The sequence below is a fragment of the Canis lupus genome, chromosome 8 (assembly GCF_011100685.1).
Source record: "Canis lupus familiaris isolate Mischka breed German Shepherd chromosome 8, alternate assembly UU_Cfam_GSD_1.0, whole genome shotgun sequence".
Classification (NCBI taxonomy): domain Eukaryota; kingdom Metazoa; phylum Chordata; class Mammalia; order Carnivora; family Canidae; genus Canis; species Canis lupus.
Window position 1 is genome coordinate 17,501,665 of NC_049229.1, and position 19,842 is coordinate 17,521,506.

Here is a 19,842-nt window from a genome sequence, read left to right on the forward strand (position 1 = left end):
GCTCACACGGTTCCTCAGCACAAGTGGCTTAAATACTTGATGATCTGCATCACTGGCTTGTCTTTCACATATTAAACAATCTCTTCTCTGTGCACTGCGCATCTTGATGTACACTAAATCCTCTCTCCAGATGGCACTCTCTATAATGCCTTTCTTCCTAACCCAAGGCCTCTGCTAGGTGACCCTCCTAACTTCTGCTAGCTTTAGGCCTATGCCCTGCCCCGACCCAACTCTCAGTCAAGGTCACTCTGTGAACCCTAGGACTCAAAAAAAAAAAACAAAAAACAAAAAACAAAAGCTTAAAAATCACTGGTTTATCATGATTTCTCACCTCAAATAGAAAAAGAAATATCCTTATTGTGGGGATGATTATTTAAAAACCCAAATGATATAAAGCTAAAAGTAAAAAATGTCCATCTACTACTGTACAATTTACTTGCAACTTTTCAGTCTTGAGATTCACAATCATGTATATTTATACACTGTATGTGCAGTAAGTATCCTATAACAAATTTTTTCTCTTAACACCAATTAATATCATTCCATGTACATAAAAACATGGAAAAACATGTAGATTTCATCCTTTTCACCAGCTGTACAGTATTTCCTTATGCCAGTACCATAATTTAATCAAGCACTATCAATGAACACTTAACTAGTGAAAATCCTTATACATACAAGTTTGTATACTCATTTTTCCCAGTTTGAGATATACTTGATATATAACACAGTTTTCTAAGGTGTACACCATGATGAACTGATACACATTTCTATTGTTAAAATGATTACAGCAGTGAATGCATCCATCACCTCAGTTATATTTTGTGTGCTGAGAACTTTTAAGATCCACTCTCTTAGCAACTTTCAAATATACAATACTGTCAACTATAAGTCACTATGTTGTACATTACATGCCTGGAACTTACTCATCTTATAAGAAGGTTGTACCCTTTGACCACCTTCATCCTCATTTATTTTCTTAGGTTAAATTTATAGAAATGGAGTTGCTGAATTAAAGGATATGTGTGCTTCAAATTGATAAGTGCTCTTTTAAAGTGCAGATATTCACTTATGGAGAATATGGTATGCATTACAAATATTTTTCTCTATTTTAACATTTTCATAGTATTCTCTACCATGCAAATGGTTTTAAAATTTTTTGTCAAGTTTTGTGTATATATGGCAAAAAAAAAAACATGTAACATGAAATCTACTTTCTTACATTTGTATACAGTATTGTTAACTATATGTACATTGTCATACTATCATAAGATCATAAAACTTATCTATATTCTTTAGTACTCTATAGTTTTATCATTTCACATGCAAACCTTTAAGTTCTTCTCTTCCCTCCTCTTCCTCCTCCTGAGAAAAAAAGTTCAATTCTCCCATACTATTTCTTATATAACCTAACTCTCCCCTTGTCTCAACTACAAGAGATTTCTTTTTGGCTATAAGTAACAAAATACAGAACCAAAAGTATATTGAACAAGTTAAGGAATTTATTTTCTCATGTAACAAAAAGTCCAAAGGAAAAGCAGTTCCAGGATTGGTTAATTCGGAATCACAATTAAGGTGCTTTCTATCTGTGCACCCTGCTATCCTCAGTATGATGGCTTTCATCTTTATGCTTGTTCTCTCTCAGTTATCATCAGATGGAAGAGGAGATGACAAATGTACTATATGAGCACTGACCCCAACCCACTGAGAAGATATGGTCTAATGAAAGTTGGTGTGCCTAATCCAATTACCCACCCCTCTGCTCTAGGGAAATAGTAATTAGGGAAAAAAGATAAGGAACCTTCAACCAGCTCTTCTACACATGGGGAGAGAAGCTGAAAGTCAAGACTGTAACAGAAGTATAAAATTCCTTCCTCAAATACCTAATATTCTTTGGCCTTGGAGTCACTGAATTCACATTTAAATTAATCTATATTTCACTTTTATTACATCGATGGAGCTCTCAAGGACTGAATTCTAATAAAATTAAGGACTAAGTTCTGTTAAAGTAAAATGAACTTTTTAAGCAATTTAGGCAGATAGGATGTATATATCACACACACATAATATACAATGTATATAATAAAATCCTTATAGGCATAAAAATTCTTAATAGAAATAAATTATAATAAAATAAAAATTGTTTTAGTGTATTGTTTGCTTTTCTTAAATAACTAAAATTCATAAAGCAAAACCAAAATTTGTTCATTCTTACAAATGAATCATACAAAAATGATTCTGATTGGTGCATACTTTTCTTAATGCTAATTTATCAAACCCTGAGTTTTGCTTCTCTGTCTGTGGTTATATACACACCACTATAAGCAAATAAGAATGTTTAAAATAAGGGTCCTACATCTTAGGGTTTAGATATTTGAAATCAGGTTTTTCATTCTGAATAGTTTCAGTAAAATCTGTTATTTAGACTGTGTATCTGCTTTAAGTAGGTTTGTGTTAAATTAATAAAATACAACCTTACTCCTGCTTAAGAGTGCATCTTTCATTACATAAGTTAGCAAATAGCTTATATCAATACAAATGTCCAATATTGTAATTAAATCATTGCTACTTGATATACTTTATACATGAATAATTTATCTCTTTACACTGTTGAAGCTTTGCCTTGCATTTCAGTATGTTTTATAGCTTCTGGATCATCACCTGAAATTTACCTAAAAAAAGAAAAATGAAAATCATTCCTTGATTTTAGGTGCAAGGAAAACAAGCCTAAACATCAATTTTTCTGTCCTATTAGAAAGTGATTTCAATGAAGAAACTTGCTGTGTCAAACAACTTTTCACACTTTTCACAATGCTCAACAAAGTCCATTTCATTTTTGAGATGATTATCTGTTTTGTGAATAGGTGTCTTTGCTTCTCTTTGTGATTCCTACCTGTGTAGTTAACCGCTGACTATCAGTGTAAACAGAAAGGTAATATAGCGATGCTCAAGTCAATTTTATTTTTGGTTGGTAGCTTTGGTAAAAAGATCTTTGGAAAGGACTTTAGCGATAAAAGATTAGTTGGTTTTATCTAGCTTTATTCTAGAAAATTGTTTTTAAAAAGACATTTCAATGGTATAGGAAAATTTGCTATCTTAAAGAGTAATGCAGAAATATTTCCTTTAAAAGTTAAGAATCACCAGGGTGCCTGGGTGGGGCAGTCAGTTGAGTATCTGAGTCTTGGTTTTGGTTCAGGTCGTGATCTCAGGGTTGTGGGATGAGCCCTATTTTGGGCTCTGCACTGAGCACCACTGAGCACAGAGTCAACCTGGGACTCTCTCTCTCTCTCTCTCTGCCCTTCCCCCACCTCTTAGAAATAAATCTTTAAAACTAAATACCTACATAAAAGAATCACTAAATTGTCTTATACATTTGGATTATGTTAGCACACTTTCTTAAATCATTGTCCATTATGAATTTAAAAGTCTGAATATGAATATAAGCATACTACATATTATATTAAATGTTAAAATTGATAAAAGTTAAAACAAAATGGCTTTAGCTTTCTAAATTTTTTCTATGTTAATAAAAACAAACACCAGACTTGAAAAATAATCACTAAAAACATTTTTTTTTTTAAGATTTTACCCATTTATTCATGAGAGACACAGAGAGAAAGAGAGGCAGAGGCACAGATAGAGGGAGAAGCAGGCTCCATGCAAGGAGTCTGATGTGGGACTCGATCCCGGAACTCTAGGATCACACCCTGGGCTTAAGGCAGGCACTAAACTGCTGAGCCACCCAGGGATCCCCCGTTAAAAACATTTTTAAGAAATGTGAATTCAACTTACAAGCAGGCATTGAAGATACTTCAGCTGTGACAATACTTTTTATTCCCAAGTTTGATAAGCCACCTCTGATTAAGCCACATGTAAATGCTAAATACTGAAAGGAACAAAAATGTAAAGAATATTAAGGATCTACTAAGATAGCAATGCTATTGAAAAATATGACATTTAGTTAAACCTTGGTATTAATAAGTCATTGCTGCTTAAAAAGGGACTGTGGAAGAATTTCTCAAAGTACTGAAAATTCTGATTGTTAAAACAATTTCCCAGCTTAATGACAACTAAAACATGGACACATGACTTAAGGTGCTCCAGCCCTGGACTCTGAATCTAGAAAGAGTGAAAAAACAAACTAGAAACAGATTAGAATTAGTTGTAGAGGCAGCAAAGGTGGCTGTCATCAGTGCTATGCAAAGAATTCTAACCCTCCCTCCCTAAGGGTCTACTTCTATAGTTCTTGCCTGCTTTCTGAGGCTTCCCATCAATTCTGTAAGTTTATCTCCCTAAACAGAGTTGGTTTCTGTTTTCTACAATCAAGAATAATGATTTCTTCAGACTTATAGCCAATCTGCTACAACAAAGAATCATCCAGTTCAGAATATCAACAGTGCAAGTGTTGAGAAACCCTATCAAATGGAAACCAGGAAAGAGAATGGGACTAAACTATAGCAGAGAAAGCCAGCCAAGAACAGGAATCAAAAATTAAGTAATCCAAGGAATTTTTGATTATGTACATTTTTGTATTAGATGATATTCAATATGATAAATCTATGAAAAACAAATTATCCGTTTATAATTAATTTACATAAATGAGTACTGATCAGTAAGTAGATCTGGAGTCATGAAATTTTGACCTGGAAGAGACTTTAGTGATTACTTATAATATAGGTGCTATGATAACCAATCTTATTAAGGTCTAGAGGGGATTATGTAACTTATCCAATGTCAAACAAACCTGTAAATTGTGTAGTTTAAAATATAGATTTATTTGGTTTGAAGCCCATGCTCTTCCCACTATACTTATAATGCTTTTGTTAGATAATTTAGGTATGGATAAATTTTTACAGATAACTAATAGGTTATACTGACCCAGATATTTTAATCACCTCAAAGAAACCCTTGCATTAAAACCTCAGCTTTCTTTAATACATCTGATCTACTTATGGATTCCTACCTGAAAATAAAAACAAAAACCACACAATATCCAGAAGCACAAAACATGTGTTATACTTAAAACATGTATTAGAAAAAAAATGTTCATGATATTAAAAAATTGTTTTTTAATTAACTAAAGGAGATTGTAAATATACTGTGAGGTGAATATTTTCACACAACGCCAGTTTTGTAAGCTTAACTATCTTTTCTGATATATCTATGCTGTATATTCAAGAATCTAACATTAATTTACATTTCAGTGGCATTTGGTTGTAATATCATAAACCTACTCAGCTATAGGTTAATACAGTTTATTTTAATATGATGAACACATGAACACCCGTCTCCTATTTCATAAAAAAGTACTTAAACAAAAGAGAACAACTTTAAAACCTATTCAAATTCAAAAGTCTGTTGTTGTTGGCATTGTACTTTCCCTAAGAAAACTCCAATCTTCTATTCCATTAAATACCTTAGATGCATGTTCTAAATACTGTTTTCCTGCAGACATCTGAGTAAGCAGACGAAATTTGTTGTCCTGAAGTACATAGATGCCCTATTTGAAAAATAGAAAACATATCCAAAGTCAGTGTAGTCTGTAGTCTTTAAAAATGATCTCTTCCCTTCAAAACAATTCAATTTTTTTTTAAGTTATTAAAACTCTCTGATGGTCAAATTTCTTTAAATGAAGGAATTTCACAATTTTCAAGCTGAAAAATTGTTCAGAACTTTATAACACTAATATTTATTGAATGCTTCAAGATACTAAAGATATAAAGATGCCTAAGATAGTTCCTACCCTTAGAGAACCCACAGACTAGTGGCAAAGGAATCAGAAATACACGTCCAGGTGGAATTAGCAGTTATATATTATTAGCTCATATCTACAAAGCTAATAATCAGTCACTTCCATTAGCATTTCAATACTTACAAAGACTGATATTGTTATGTTAAAAGATGAAACTACTGGTAGCTACTAATACATCTTTTTCATTTTCTAATACTTAATCAAAATGCCAAATCCATTCTAAATATTTCCTTGAGTTTTATAAAACAAATTAAATTTATTTAAATGCACAATTTTCCATGTAATCTATTAAATCTTGTATCAACAAATTATTTTAAGAGAAAAATGACAGCAACTAAATAATGCAAAAGTTGCTTAAAAGTTAAATATACTTTATAAACTTTAGAAATTACTCTAAAAACAAATGTGACATACTTGTATTTCTGCGAAAAGAACCATTAATAACTAAGGAACCAAATCCTAGACGTTTATCATTCTACATTTGCTACTTTTTTTTTTAAGATTTTATTTCTTTATTCATGAGACACACCCAGAGAGAGACAGAGAGAGGCAGAGACACAGGCAGAGAGAGAAGCAGGCTCTATGCAGGGAGCCTGACGTGGGACTCAATCCCAGATCTCCAGGATCATGCCCTGGGCTGATGGCAGCGCTAAACCACTGAGCCACCCAGGCTACCCAACTTTTTAAAACTTAAGATAGTTATTTAATTGGGAGAAAGAAACAGCTATCATTACTGATAAATGTCTCTTAGTTCTTATTCACTATATCCTATTACAGAAAAAAGGTAATGATGTATTAACACATAAAAGAAACATTTCAAAGGTGACTAAAAATTTTTAGTTAAATATAATAAATGACTAAAATAGAACATTTATATTAAGTTAAAGGACCTAAAAACTAAGCCTTAATTTGTTTAAGTACCTGATGATTTGTCCTTAGATTGTCGATCTGTTTCTTGAATACTGTAGTCCAAAAATCTTTGCAAATGAACTTCATGATATCTAACTCATCCTTGAACCTTGCAGTATCTTTTGTAAACCTACAAAGACCAACTAAAAGTAATCAGTATTCTTCCTCCAAAGAAAGCAGGAGGGTCACATTATTCACTAATTTTGAAATGCCATTACAGCACTGAACATTAACTGATAGTCATAAAGTAATCAGAACAAAGCAAAAAGATCCCATTTCAATTCACATTGTTATGTAATTATGGTGCTAAAATTAATCTAACAATAAGCTGCAATTTTAGGTACCATACAAGTCATTCTAGCATGTCAAAAAAAAAAAAAAAAAAAAGGCTGAGCATAATCATGGTATTGTTATATAAAACATAACCAGATTCAGCTATTCAAATAATGAGAAATGAATACTTTATGAATTCGTCTATAAATTAGAAGATTACTACATGCATAAATCTAGACTCTAAAGCATTTCCATTCCTTGCATTTAAACAAAAATCCATTTAGGTTAAAGAACCTACTAGACCTCAAATAGAAAATGTAACTAAATTTTAGATGTTGCCTCAGTACACCAAAGTTTTTAGGAAAAAAGTCTAAAATATAAAATATACATATACATTTTCTTCAAATATTAAAACATGAAAGTTAGGTAACTGAGTTAAAATAGCATCAGACCTAAAAAGAAATTTTAATGTGAATTAAAGAATAGAGAATAAATAAAATTTAGGAATTAAAATTAAAGTATTTCAAATTTTATATAATCTTTTGAAATGGATCACCTTTGTTTATAACCTACCTGGAAGAAAATTTTCAAATCCATACTGCTCACCTTTCTATCAATCCTTGTCCCACTCGAAACCCCATGTTTTCCAGCTTAGTAATACAGCGTCCATTTTCCTATTTTAAAAAATAATAGTTTTGAATATTTTTAGAATGCCAGACAATATTTAAAAATTGTTTTAAGATGCTGACTAAAAATATTAATGTAAGTGGTTGCACTTTTTTCACTAAAATATTCTTTTTTATTTTCTTTTTTTAATTTTACTTATTTGAGAGAGAGAGAGCAGGAGCAGAGGGAGGGGCAGAGGGAGAGGCAGAAGTGGACTCCCCTGCCGAGCAAGAAGCCTAATGGAGGGCTAGACCCCAGAAACCTGGGATAATGATGTGACCCGAAGGCATAAACTTAACAGACTGAGCCACCCAGGCACCCTCACTAAAACATTCTAAGAAATAGTGAATTACAAGTTATATTTGAGTTTTCTTAGTACTAATCATTTCATAAAGCACTTTTCTTCTCAGTTATAAAAAACGATGTCAACGTTTCACCTTTCCATCAGTCATTCCCTTTGGGAGGTTATTAAACTCTGTTGTTGCTTGCTTCAGAGTCATGTAAGCTTTCCAGTTCTGTGTCTTAGTTGATGACCCTATCTTCCTATGCCAGGAATTATGCAGTTGGTTTGCTCTTTCTTTGACAATCTCATCCAGTCTTTAGACTTTAAATACTACCCATATGATGAAGACTCTCAAACTCCTCTGGATCAGGGATCCCTGGGTGGCGCAGCGGTTTGGTGCCTGCCTTTGGCCCAGGGCGCGATCCTGGAGACCCGGGATCGAATCCCCACATCGGGCTCCCGGTGCATGGAGCCTGCTTCTCCCTCTGCCTGTGTCTCTGCCTCTCTCTCTCTCTCTCTGTGACTATCATAAAAAAAAAAAAAAAAAAAAAAAAAACTCCTCTGGATCAAGCTATATAAAATTTTCAGAGTTCTTCTCTCAGGCCTCAATCTCCTACTGTTCTTCACTCACATCGGCTCTAGCAACACTGGTCTTGCTGTCGTTAAACATGCCAGGCATGTTCCAATCTCAGGGCTCCTGTACAGGCAGCTCTTCCTCCAGATATCCACATGACTCAACTCCCTCACTTCAAGTCTTCACTCACATGTCACTATCTCAGTGAAGCCCATCTTTTTTCTTTCTTTTTTTTTTTTTTCAGGTGTACAATAAAATCATTCAACAATTCTATAGATTATTCAGTGCTCATCATAGTAAGTATATTCTTAATCACCTTAATCTATTTCACCCATCACCCCACCCCCCCATATCAGTGGGTCTCATTTTAACTATCATCTTTAAAACTGCAACATTATTCCCCTTCAGAAATTCTCTATTCTGGTCATTTTCAAAGTGTGCTCCAAGACCAGTAACATTAGCATCACCAATTCCGAAACCCAATTTACTGAATCAGAACTGTAGGTGTGGGTCAGTAATCTATGTTTTAGAAGCTCTCTAAAAATAGCAGGTCTGGCTGGCTCAGTGGGTAGAGCATGCAACTCAATCTCTGGGTTCTAGGCTAAAACCCCATGTTGAGTATAGAGATTACTTAAAAATAAAGTTAAAAAAAAAAAAAGCCCCCTAACAGTCATTCTGATGCCCCATCCCATTTCCCTGCTTAATTAGTCTCCAAAGAATTTCTTTCACCATTTAGCATACTATATACATTTTACTAATTTCACATGATCCATGTCTCTCCATCCTGACCCTCTGCTAGACTACAGCTCCAAGATAGGAAAGATATTTATATATTCTAAAGTTTGTTAGTCTCCACTAAATACACCATAGGCCTCATTATTTGCTGAACTTTCTTCTAAGGAACCATGTATTCTAATGAGGTTGTGACTACTAAATCTGTGCTTTTATAGTAGAAACTTTATTGGACATAGCTATAAAGAGGTCCCATTGCCCCCTCAAATTAGGCATAATCAAAATGATATTCGGGGTACCTGGCTGGCTCAGTCAGTAGAGCATGCAACTCGATTTCAGGGTTGTAAATCCAAGCCCCACACTGGGTATAGAGATTACTTAACAATAGAATCTTTTAGAGGCACCTGGGTGGCTCAGTGGTTGAGCATCTGCCTTTGGCTCAGATCGTGATCCTGGGGTCCTGGGATCGAGTTCCACATCAGGTTCCCCACAGGGAGCCCGCTTCTCCCTCTGTCTCCCTGTGTCTCTCATGAATAAAATTTTTAAAATATTAAAATCTTTAAAAAAAAATTAGATGAGAACCTGAATGGCTTAGTCAATTAAGCGACCAACTCTTAGTTTCAGCTCAGATTGTGGTCTTAGGGTTGTGGGATCAATCCTTGCATTGGGCTCACTGCTTAGCAGGGAGTCTACTTGAGATTCTCTCCCTCTACCCTCCCCCCACTTCCACAATCTCTCTCTCTCTCAAATAAATAAATTAATAAATGAAATCTTTTTAAAAAATGATATTATCTTAATTTCCTTCACTTGTGAGGCCTCTAAAATTCCCTAACTTTAATGGCAATCCCAACCAGAAAACTTCCATTTTCTTTCCCCCTTTCTTCCCAACCTTCCACACACACTGCAGTCCTGTGGAGCCTACCATCTATATGCTTTCAAAATCTGTCTTCTCTCTTCATCCCTTCTCATCTCTCTCCTGGTTTTCAGTTAGAGCCTTCCAAATGATCTCCTTGTCTCTAGTTTCTTCTTCCCTTGATTTCTATCTTCTGTATTTCTGGTAGAGACTTTCTAAAAACCAAATCATGTTATTTCTCTACTGAACCTTTCAGCATCCTCTCCCCTTTCTTCAAAATAAAGTTCAAACCCCTTAGTATGGCATGTGCCTTTCCTTAAATGATCCTGGCTAGTTAACCAGAATCACTAATGGCCACATATCCATAAACATCTCTCCTTCTACCACTCTGAAATTTCTGCAAAAACTCTAGAGTTCCATGCTTTCTACAGCCCCTATGCCTTAGCACATGCTGTTCCATAGGCCATATATCCCCTTTTTTAAAAAAAAAAAAGATTTTTTTTTATTTATTTGAGAGAGAGAGAGAGAGAGAGAGTGAACAAGCAGGGGGAGGGACAGAGGGAGAAGCAGACTCCCCACTGAGCAGGAAGTCTGATGCAGGGTGTGATTCCAGGATCATGACCTGACCCACCCAGGTGCCACTTTATACATTTTTTAAAAAGATTTATTTGAGAAAGAGAGCAGCAGGGAAAGGGAGAGGAACAGAAAGAATCTCAAGCTGACTCCCCACTAAGCTGGGAGCCTGACGTGGGACTCTATCTCAGGACCCTGAGATCCTGACCTGAGCTGAAACTAACAGTAGGATACCCAACCAATGGTGCCATCCAGGCGCCCCATAGACCGTACATCCTTTAAATTCAGCAAAAAGTATCATATCCCCCCAAAAGCCTTCCTTGACACTCCTTTGGGCCCTATGCTGTCATAACACTCTGCACATAGATCTATTATTGTACTTATCACAATAATTCATTTTTCTGTTATTCTCCAGCTCACTTCAAAACATACTTAGGAAAAAAAAAAAAAACATACTTAGGTGGGGAAAAAAATGCTCAGGTGGAATAAGTAACCTGTCAGCCTTTGTGGAACAATCCGGTCTTTGTACAATCACCCAGGAGTATGTTGACCAGCAGGAAATATGATTATATATAAACATTCTGATATCCTAACTATTGATCACACCAGCCCAATGTTGCTACTTGTTCATTCACTTTAGTATCTGTGAATACTCACTAGTGGCTACCATTTTTTTAAGAAAAATTAAACTTGAGAATATTTTATCTTTTCACCTTTTTAAGGAATCTATTCTCCATAAATTGGTAAATGCCCAGTTATTCAGTTTTTAAAGATTTAATTCCTCTTCAAGCATAGTTTAAAAATCATTGATTTGCAGAGTGAGAATACTGGTTCTTTACTTCACTTTAAAACTCATGACTTCAAGGACACCTGGGTGGCTCAGAGATTGGGCTTCTGCCTTCAGCTCAGGGCGTGATCCCAGGGTGGCAGGATCGAGTCCCACATTGGGCTCCCTGCATGGAGCCTGCTTCTCCCTTGGCCTCTCTCCCTCTGTGTCTCTCATGAATAAATAAATAAAACCTTTAAATAAATAAATAAATAAATAAATAAATAAATAAATAAATAAATAATAAAACTTAGGACTTCATCTCTGGAAAGAAATATAAAAACCATATAAAAACCACTGCTTGGGCAGCCTGGGTGGCTCAGCGGTTTAGCACCGCCTTCAGCCCAGGGCCTGATCCTGGAGACCTGGGATCGAATCCCACGTCAGGCTCCCTGCATGGAGCCAGCCCTCTCCGTCTGCCGCTCTTGCTCTCTCTCTGTACCTCTCATTAATAGATAAATAAAATCTTAAAAAAATAAAATAAAAACCATTGCTTAATTTCAGGATTATGTCTTTCTTTTACATCTTTTTATTACAAAAAACCTGAAGTACACCTAAGTAGAGACATTAATACAATGAACTCTTGTACACCTAGATTCCAAAATGGATTCTAATCAACACTCCCATATTAATTTTTTTAAAGATTTTATTTATTTATTTGACAGAGAGAGAGAGAAAGTAAGTGCACAAGCAGGGGGGAGAGAGGGAGAAGCAGGTTCCCCGCTGATCAGGGAGCCAGATGTGGGGCTTGATCCCAGGACCCTGGGATCATGACCTGAGCCAAAGGCAGATGCTTAACCAGTTGAGCTACCCAGGTGCCCCCATATTAACCTTTTAAAATCCTTTTTGCTTATATACACTTTCAATTCCCCATTGTAAACAAAGTACAATAGGAAAAACTATATTTTTAGTTTATTTAAATAGTTTTAAAGATTTATTTTTAAATGCCACCCAGTGTGGAGCTCAAACTTAAACCCCAAGATCAAGAGTGGCATGCTCAGTCGGGGCGCTTGGGCGGTGCAGTGAGTTAAGTGTCTGACTCTTGGTTTCAGCTCATGTCATGATCTTAGGGTTGTGGGATCACGCTCAGCATGGAATCTGCTTGAGTGTCTCTCTCCTTCTCCCTTTGCATCCCTCCTACCCCCACTCTTATGCATGCTCTTATAGTCTTTACATAAATCTTTAAAGAAATTTAAAAAAGAGAGTTGCACACTCTACCAACTGAGCCAGCCAGGCTTCCCAAAAGTTATATTTAGATAAAATGATTCAAAACTTACAGATTTCCTTTTCCTTAATATGACTAGCACATCTCTTAATATTGTCAGTTATGATTATGATAGGTATTTTGGTTAATCCACTGGAAAAGAGAAGGATTAAAAAAAAAGATTTTCCAGGCTAAAAGTTGAAAGAGGCAAAGTAGAGAGACGGGAACAAAGAGGACTGATTGTACACATCATAGTGGGGGAGCAGGGGTTTAATGATAAAAGAGTAAAAGAGGTGTGTTGGTCATTATTCTCTGGGGAAAGAGTAAAAGGCAGGCTAACTTTGCATGAAGAGCAAATGCCTGCTACTCATCACTTAGCATAGATACTAAACACTAAAAACTATTGGTTATTGATGATAATGAAGTCAAAAGTGTGGAACTTGGAAAAAATCTCTATTACAGATGAATAAGAATATATTTGCTTCATTTCCAATACTCTTCCTAGTATCTTTCTAATATCTCCAAATGCATTATGCCTTTCTGCCATACTGAATGTGCCCACTCAACTCAAAAATTATTTTGAAATCCTAACCCCCAATGTGATAGTATTATGAAATAGGGACCTTGGTAGGTGTTTCTGTCATGATGATGGAGCCCTTAAGAAAAAGATTAATGAAGGGGGACTGCTGGGTGGCTCAGTAGTTGAGTGTCTGCCTTTGGCTCAGGGCATGATTCTGGAGTCCTGGGATCAAGTCCTGCATTGGGCTTCCTGCATGGAGCCTGCTTCTCCCTCTGCCTATGTCTCTGCCTCTCTCTTTGTCTCTCATAAAAAAAATAAAATCTTTATTTAAAAAAAAAAAAGAGTAAGATTAATGGGGGCACTTGGGTGGCTCAGTTGGTTAAGCACCTGCCTTTGGCTCAGGTCATGATCCCAGGATTCTGGGATCAAGCTCCACATCAGTCTCCCTGCTCAGCAGAGAGCCTGCCTCTCCCTTCTGCCTCTGCCCCTGCTCATGTTCTCTCTCTCACTCACTCTTTCAAATAAATAAAATCTTTATTTAAAAAAAAAGGATTAGGGATCCCTGGGTGGCGCAGCGGTTTGGCGCCTGCCTTTGGCCCAGGGCGCGATCCTGGAGACCCGGGATCGGATCCCACGTTGGGCTCCCGGTGCATGGAGCCTGCTTCTCCCTCTGCCTGTGTCTCTGCCTCTCTCTCTCTCTCTCTCTCTCTCTCTCTGTGACTATCATGAATAAATAAATAAAATCTTTAAAAAAAAAAAAAAGGATTAAAAATAATAATAATAAAATAAAAAAAGGATTAATGCCACTATAAAAGAGACCCCAGAGAGCTAGCTAGCCCCCTTCCACTATGTGAACACACAGCCAAAAGACATCCATCTATGAGCCAGAAGTAGGCCCTCATTAGACATGGAATTTTCTGGTGCCTTGATCTTGGACTCTTCACCCTTCGCAATTGTTAGAAATAAATTTCTATTATTTATTAGTTACCCACTTTATGATGTTTGGTTATAGGAGCCTGCATAGGCTAATACACTCTCTTTCTTGTGGTTTACACCATTCCCAGATTCCTACAGACACCTCAAAAATTCAACATGTTCAAAATAAATTCATGCTTTATCTTTTTCTCCCCCTTTTTCCTCTCCGTCCAACACAACTGCTCAAGGTAAACACCTGAGAATTTTCAACTCTCACAACTATACCTGGGTCCCAGAGTTTCCACCTAACTTTAAAAAAATTCTCTACTTTTCTGTCACAATTCAGGTCTTCATCATCTTCTGCCGACTTCTGAAATAATGAATCTTCTCACTACAAGGGTCTTCTCTCTCTAACCTAAATACTGGATTATCTTTCTAAAATGCAAATGGACCACATCATTCTCCTCTTTAAAAATTATCCACGGGGGTGCCTGGGTGGCTCAGATGATTAAGAGTAAGTTCGGGTCAAGATCTCAGGGTCGGGGATCCCTGGGTGGCTCAGGGGTTGAGCGCCTGCCTTCGGCCCAGGACGTGGTCCTGGAGTCCCGGGAACGAGTCCCACGTCCGGCTGCCTGCATGGAGCCTGCTTCTCTCTCCGCCTCTGTCTCTGCCATTGTCTCTCTCTGTGTGTTTCTCATGAATAAAAAAAAAAAAAAAAAGATCTCAGGGTCGTGAGATTGAGCCGCCCCTAGGGCTCTGCGCTGAGTCTGGAGCCCGCTTAGATTCTCTCTCTTCCTGGGACACCTGGGTGGCCCAGCGGTTGAGCATCTGCCTTCAGCCTGGGGCGTGATCCCGGAAACCGGTATCGAGTCCCACATCGGGCTCCCTGCATGGAGCCTGCTTCTCCCTCTGCCGGTGTCTCTGCCTCTCTCTCTGTGTGCCTCTCACAAATAAAATCCTTAAAAAAAAAAAATTCTCTCTCTCTCCGTCTGCCCTTCTCTCTCCAGCTCTCGCTCTCTCTCTCTAAAACAAAACAAAAAACTCCACTGCGAATGTCAAATTCTTTAATCATACAGCATACAGGGCTCTTTCCAGCTTCAGTTCCCAACACCTCTCACTCTCCGCCCATTCAATCGAGTGACAGTGAAACGCTTAAGCCTATTTAAATGCATTACACTCTTTCATACCCCTATGCCTTTACCTTTGCCTAAGATGCTTTCCCTACCCCCACTTTCCACCCCTCTTTCTCAACAGCATTTAAAAGAGCTTCTGACCTGAGCATGACTTTGGAATACCTCGTTTATAATATTCGTTACGCCTCCGTAATTCTGTGCCAAATTACTACCCAATACATTATTCGCCGAACCCCTATTCCCCAATGACTGGTGAAGTGGGGGGTTGACTTATGTCAGGCTCACGACACACAATTAATACATATTTTCTGAATGAATCAACGAATGAGTGAAAATTCCCACGTATTAGAAGTAACTCCCGGGAGAATGGAGTCACTGTTTCATTACTATCCCCCCAGCAACACAAAACTACCTCCGTCATAGGCACTAAATAGCTATTTTTTGAATTAGATTGGTTTCCTAATTACTATAACGCCTACGATCTTTCTTCCCTTTAAGCCCACACCGCAAGAGCCTTCTATACTCAGGCGCGTGCAGTAATCCTGAGGGTTACGGTGGGGGAGGGGGGGACTCGCAGGCCTGTCCGGCGGATGGCTCCCAGCGCTGGAAGTGACAGGATTAAGTAGGGGCGCCAAAATCAGCTGTGCAGCTAACACCGCCATAAATCATGGGAGCGACAACGCTTAAACAAAGTATCAGACAGAAGATGCGAAAGAGAAAAGGCTGACTGACTGCAGACAGCTGCAGGCTCTAGGCTCGGGATGCTTGGACGTGGACCAGTTTGTCTACACTTCACAAGGGCTTGGGTGGCGACACAGGAGTTGAAGCAAAGAGCGGAGGAAACAGTGTCACCGCAAAAGGACCTTAAGGGCTAGTGGCAGCACTCACCACCTCCCCCTGCTCCGCGGACTTGTACACTCCAGACACCATCTCGTTATGGAGAAGCAAAAACAACGCCTCGTCCGCCATTTCCTGCTTATTCTTCCAAACGCCGGGTTTCGGCTCCCGTTTGGGCCGGGCTCAAAGGTTCCGGCTGGCGCTTGCTTGAGCGATTCTTAGACGGCAGCGCCGCGACTCCTTCAGTCCACAGCCCGTTCCTGGTTGCTAGGAGACCCGGGAATTCGCTTCGCTTTCCCCAAAGCTGGGAAAAGACGGAGCCCGGTACCGGGGCGAGCCCACCCCAGGGCTACCAAGCCCTCAGGCCACACGACACAGTCTTGACAGCAGCCGGAACCAAACAGAGCCAGCGGAGATCCTATCCGGACCCTGGGCGTGGGGGGCGAAGAAAACAACTTCCGGTTCCGTCTACTCCGGCATTCCGCCAGCTCCAGGATCACAGAGTTACTTCCCGCTAGGGGTGAACCGCTCCCGCCCAGATCGGGAGAAGCGTCCTCTTACGAGTGACGTCACAGGCGGGGCGGGGCGGGGCGGGGCGGGGCGGGGGGCGGGAAGCGTGAGCCGGGTAAAATAAGACAAAGGAGCGCCCGCTGCCCTCTGGGTGTTAACTACCTGTGTTAGGACTGGCGAGGTTAGCTTCGTCAAAAGCTTGCATTTCTGCCATATGTTCTTCAATATGAAGAGTAAAGACAGTGAATAAATCATTTTTTTCAGGCTATAAAGTTTAGATATGTTGAGAAATCATCCCAATGCATCGTGGATTAAACCTGGGTATGCAAAAAGATTTAATTATTTTGGCCACCAAGAAGTTTGCAGTGAGTGGGGACATAAGGGTTAAGGGGGATGAAGTAAGCAAAGAACAAGGTACACTTGAAACAAAATACAGAACCAGATGATCAGGTCCGTGAAAAAGTGCCAAAGATCAGAAAAGCAGCTTCACCGTGGTAAGTAGCTCATAGGAATGTATGGCAGGTTGGGATTTAACTCCTACAAGGATGCAAACACATATGTATGTACCTCTTAAATTTGGCAAATTCTAGCTTAAACATGTTGCTTAGCCTGTGATTAATTCTTTTCTTAGTAATTTATAAGGAAGGTTTTTTTCCCAATTAATTTGATGCTTCCCCCAAGTTAACATATTGATTTTTTCTCTTTTGTTCACAATAACCTTTCAACTCTCCATATTCTTTCACAGAAATTTAAAATCATCTTCCACAATTAGAATTATGGCAGCTTTTTTTCTTTTCTCTTTTACATGTCCCTTCTGATGTTTACATCAGTGTTTTGGATCATCACACAGATGTTCCACCTAAGCCTTTGAAAACGCTGTTAAAAAAGAAAACCACAAGCCAAAAGTGGAGTCATTTTTGCTAGGCCATGTCACCGAACTGGAGCCTGATACTTTTTTTTTTTTTTTTTTTTTTTTTATGATAGTCACAGAGAGAAAGAGAGGCAGAGACACAGGCAGAGGGAGAAGCAGGCTCCATGCACCGGGAGCCTGACGTGGGATTCGATCCCGGGTCTCCAGGATCATGCCCTGGGCCAAAGGCAGGCACCAAACCGCTGCGCCACCCAGGGATCCCTGGAGCTTAATACTTAATCGCAGTTCCAACCTCCACTAGAAATGTAGTCTTAGCTGATAAGTCACAAATTTTTCTGATCAGTACAAATAAGGTAATCTGTCCCAGAGGCCTTCTCCAACCCCTAAAGGTAGATGAGGTAGTAATACACTTAATAAGATCCTTTTATCCCCAAAGGAAAGTGACCTCACCTGAAATAATCCTTTTTTTTTTTTAAGATTTTATTTATTTTTTTCATGAGAAACACACAGAGAGAGGCAGAGACATAGGCAGAGGGACAAGCAGGCTCCTCTCAGGAAGCCCAATGTGGTACTTGATCCCTGGACCTGGCATCACAACCTGAGCCAAAGGCAGATGCTCAATCACTGAACCACCCAGGTGTCCTAAAATAATTTCTTTTTCTATTTATGACTTCCTCGTCCTACCTATGAAAATCTTTCCATTTCTGTAGCCTTTTGGAGCTCCCCTCTGCTTGCTAGATGAGATGCTGCCTAATTCATGAATCAATTAATAAAGCTAATTATATCTTTAAATTTTACTGTTGAATTTGTTTTATTTTTTTTTGAATTTTTGTTATTTAACAACACTAGTGTAACTTCAAAGATTATTTTGTAACTATAATCTTAATTTTTCAAGCACCCAAAATTTCCCATCTGTGAAATCATGTCCCTTTTGTCCTGACTGCATTTTCCCTTCATCATCACCATCAAGGAAAAGGAGTCCAAGCCTGCCATTGAGGTTAAAGAATAACCAAATGACCAACTTACTGAGGTTGATTTCTCAAACAATAACATGGCGTCCTTAGAATATTTTGGGATTTATGGGAAAATAATATTTATTGAGCATCTACAAAATGTTGAACACAACAGCCCACACTAATCATCCCTCATAAAGCTATGTTAAATTGCCTAGGATCCTAGTAATAGGTTCAATGGAAGTAGAAAAAGATCCTCTATTTTTGGTTGCCTCTAAAAGCATTTTTCCTTGTAAACTGTTATACATTTGGTGGTTAGGATCTACTATTACCACATTCTCATGCATCTGTTGAGTCTATTACATAGTGTTATACTAAAGATCAGTGAGACTAGGAATGCTTATAATCAGTAATAATTTATTATTTATCAACCCTTATTCCTTTTACACAGTTTTACTTTTTTCCCCCCATAGCACTTCTCCATTTCTAACATGCCCTGTAATTTACTTTTATTTATCATCTGTCTCCATACTTTTCCTGCCCCCAAACTCCTTGAAGGCAGAGATCTTTATTGCACACTGACCATCCAAGTACCTAGAAAAGTGCCTGGCACGTAGTAAGCGCTCAGCAAATACTACTGAGTGAGTGAGTGAATGAGTACATGAATGATTTTTGCTCCCCAGGAGCCTACAAACCCCACAAAAGCAGGAACCACAGCGCTCTTGTTCTAGTTTTTATCCTCAGAGCCTAGATTACTGCGGATAAACAAAGGAACTTTTAAAGATAGAGAAATTGGGATCCCTGGGTGGCGCAGCGGTTTGGCGCCTGCCTTTGTCCCAGGGCGCGAACCTGGAGACCCGGGATCGAATCCCACGTCGGGCTCCCGGTGCATGGAGCCTGCTTGTGTCTCTGCCTCTCTCTCTCTCTGTGACTATCATAAATAAATAAAAATTAAAAAATAAAATAAAGATAGAGAAATTAAGATGGTAAGTCGGGTTAGATACCGTTGTCCCACGAATGCTTGATACGAGGTTGACCCCCAGCTAACAGATGATAACCAAGATTATTCCTAACATCGTTTTCTGTGGGGAAATGCTTTGTGAGCTGTAATCTGCTAATGTATTTCCGGAACAAAACTGTTCACATGTTGGCTGTGTACACAGAGCAGAGTAACAAGCTAGAGGACACTCTCTTATACACACAAGTCACAATAGGGCCGCTACTCTAGATCCCCCCCTTAAACTAACCAGCTGTATAGGCCAGTGTAGACGAAAATGCCTGTCTCACTGGTCTCGTCGTCGCTTTTTTCACCTAGTACACACTTGCACAGCGTCAGATCAGTGATTCTCCGCTCGGGTGACCTAGGGAGTCACAGTTTATCTCCAGATTCAATTTCCTTACCAGTAATAAGTATTCTATTCAAGCTTTGACTTGAGAGACAAGGCATATAAAACGTTT

At 38.4% G+C, this 19,842-nt stretch overlaps 1 protein-coding gene across 2 annotated transcripts; it reads right to left on the minus strand.

Annotated features, from left to right (window-relative positions):
- Positions 1-1,480: 1,480 nt before the first annotated feature.
- On the minus strand, positions 1,481-16,569 carry TRAPPC6B (trafficking protein particle complex 6B). 2 transcript variants are annotated; one of them, XM_038544567.1, is made up of 6 exons: positions 16,102-16,569; positions 7,541-7,608; positions 6,674-6,791; positions 5,417-5,500; positions 3,793-3,886; positions 1,481-2,672 (listed from the first exon to the last, which is right to left on the minus strand). In XM_038544567.1, exons 1-6 carry the CDS (start codon positions 16,180-16,182, stop codon positions 2,641-2,643), a joined length of 477 nt encoding a protein of 158 aa, XP_038400495.1. In that variant the 5' UTR covers positions 16,183-16,569; the 3' UTR covers positions 1,481-2,640. The 2 variants fall into 2 exon arrangements, with proteins under 2 accessions (XP_038400495.1, XP_038400496.1); XM_038544568.1 differs by lacking the exon at positions 16,102-16,569 and adding an exon at positions 10,112-10,131.
- Between the last annotated feature and the right edge of the window lie 3,273 nt (positions 16,570-19,842).

Excerpts from the sequence above, each read along its gene's own strand:
- TRAPPC6B (XM_038544567.1), bottom strand. The coding sequence starts at position 16,182 with ATGGCGGACGAGGCGTTGTTTTTGCTTCTCCATAACGAGATGGTGTCT. Across the intron at positions 6,792-7,540 it reads GGACAAGGATTGATAGAAAG|GTTTACAAAAGATACTGCAA; the intron begins GTGAGCAGTATG and ends TGGTCTTTGTAG. Across the intron at positions 3,887-5,416 it reads ATTTAGAACATGCATCTAAG|TATTTAGCATTTACATGTGG; the intron begins GTATTTAATGGA and ends TGTTCCTTTCAG.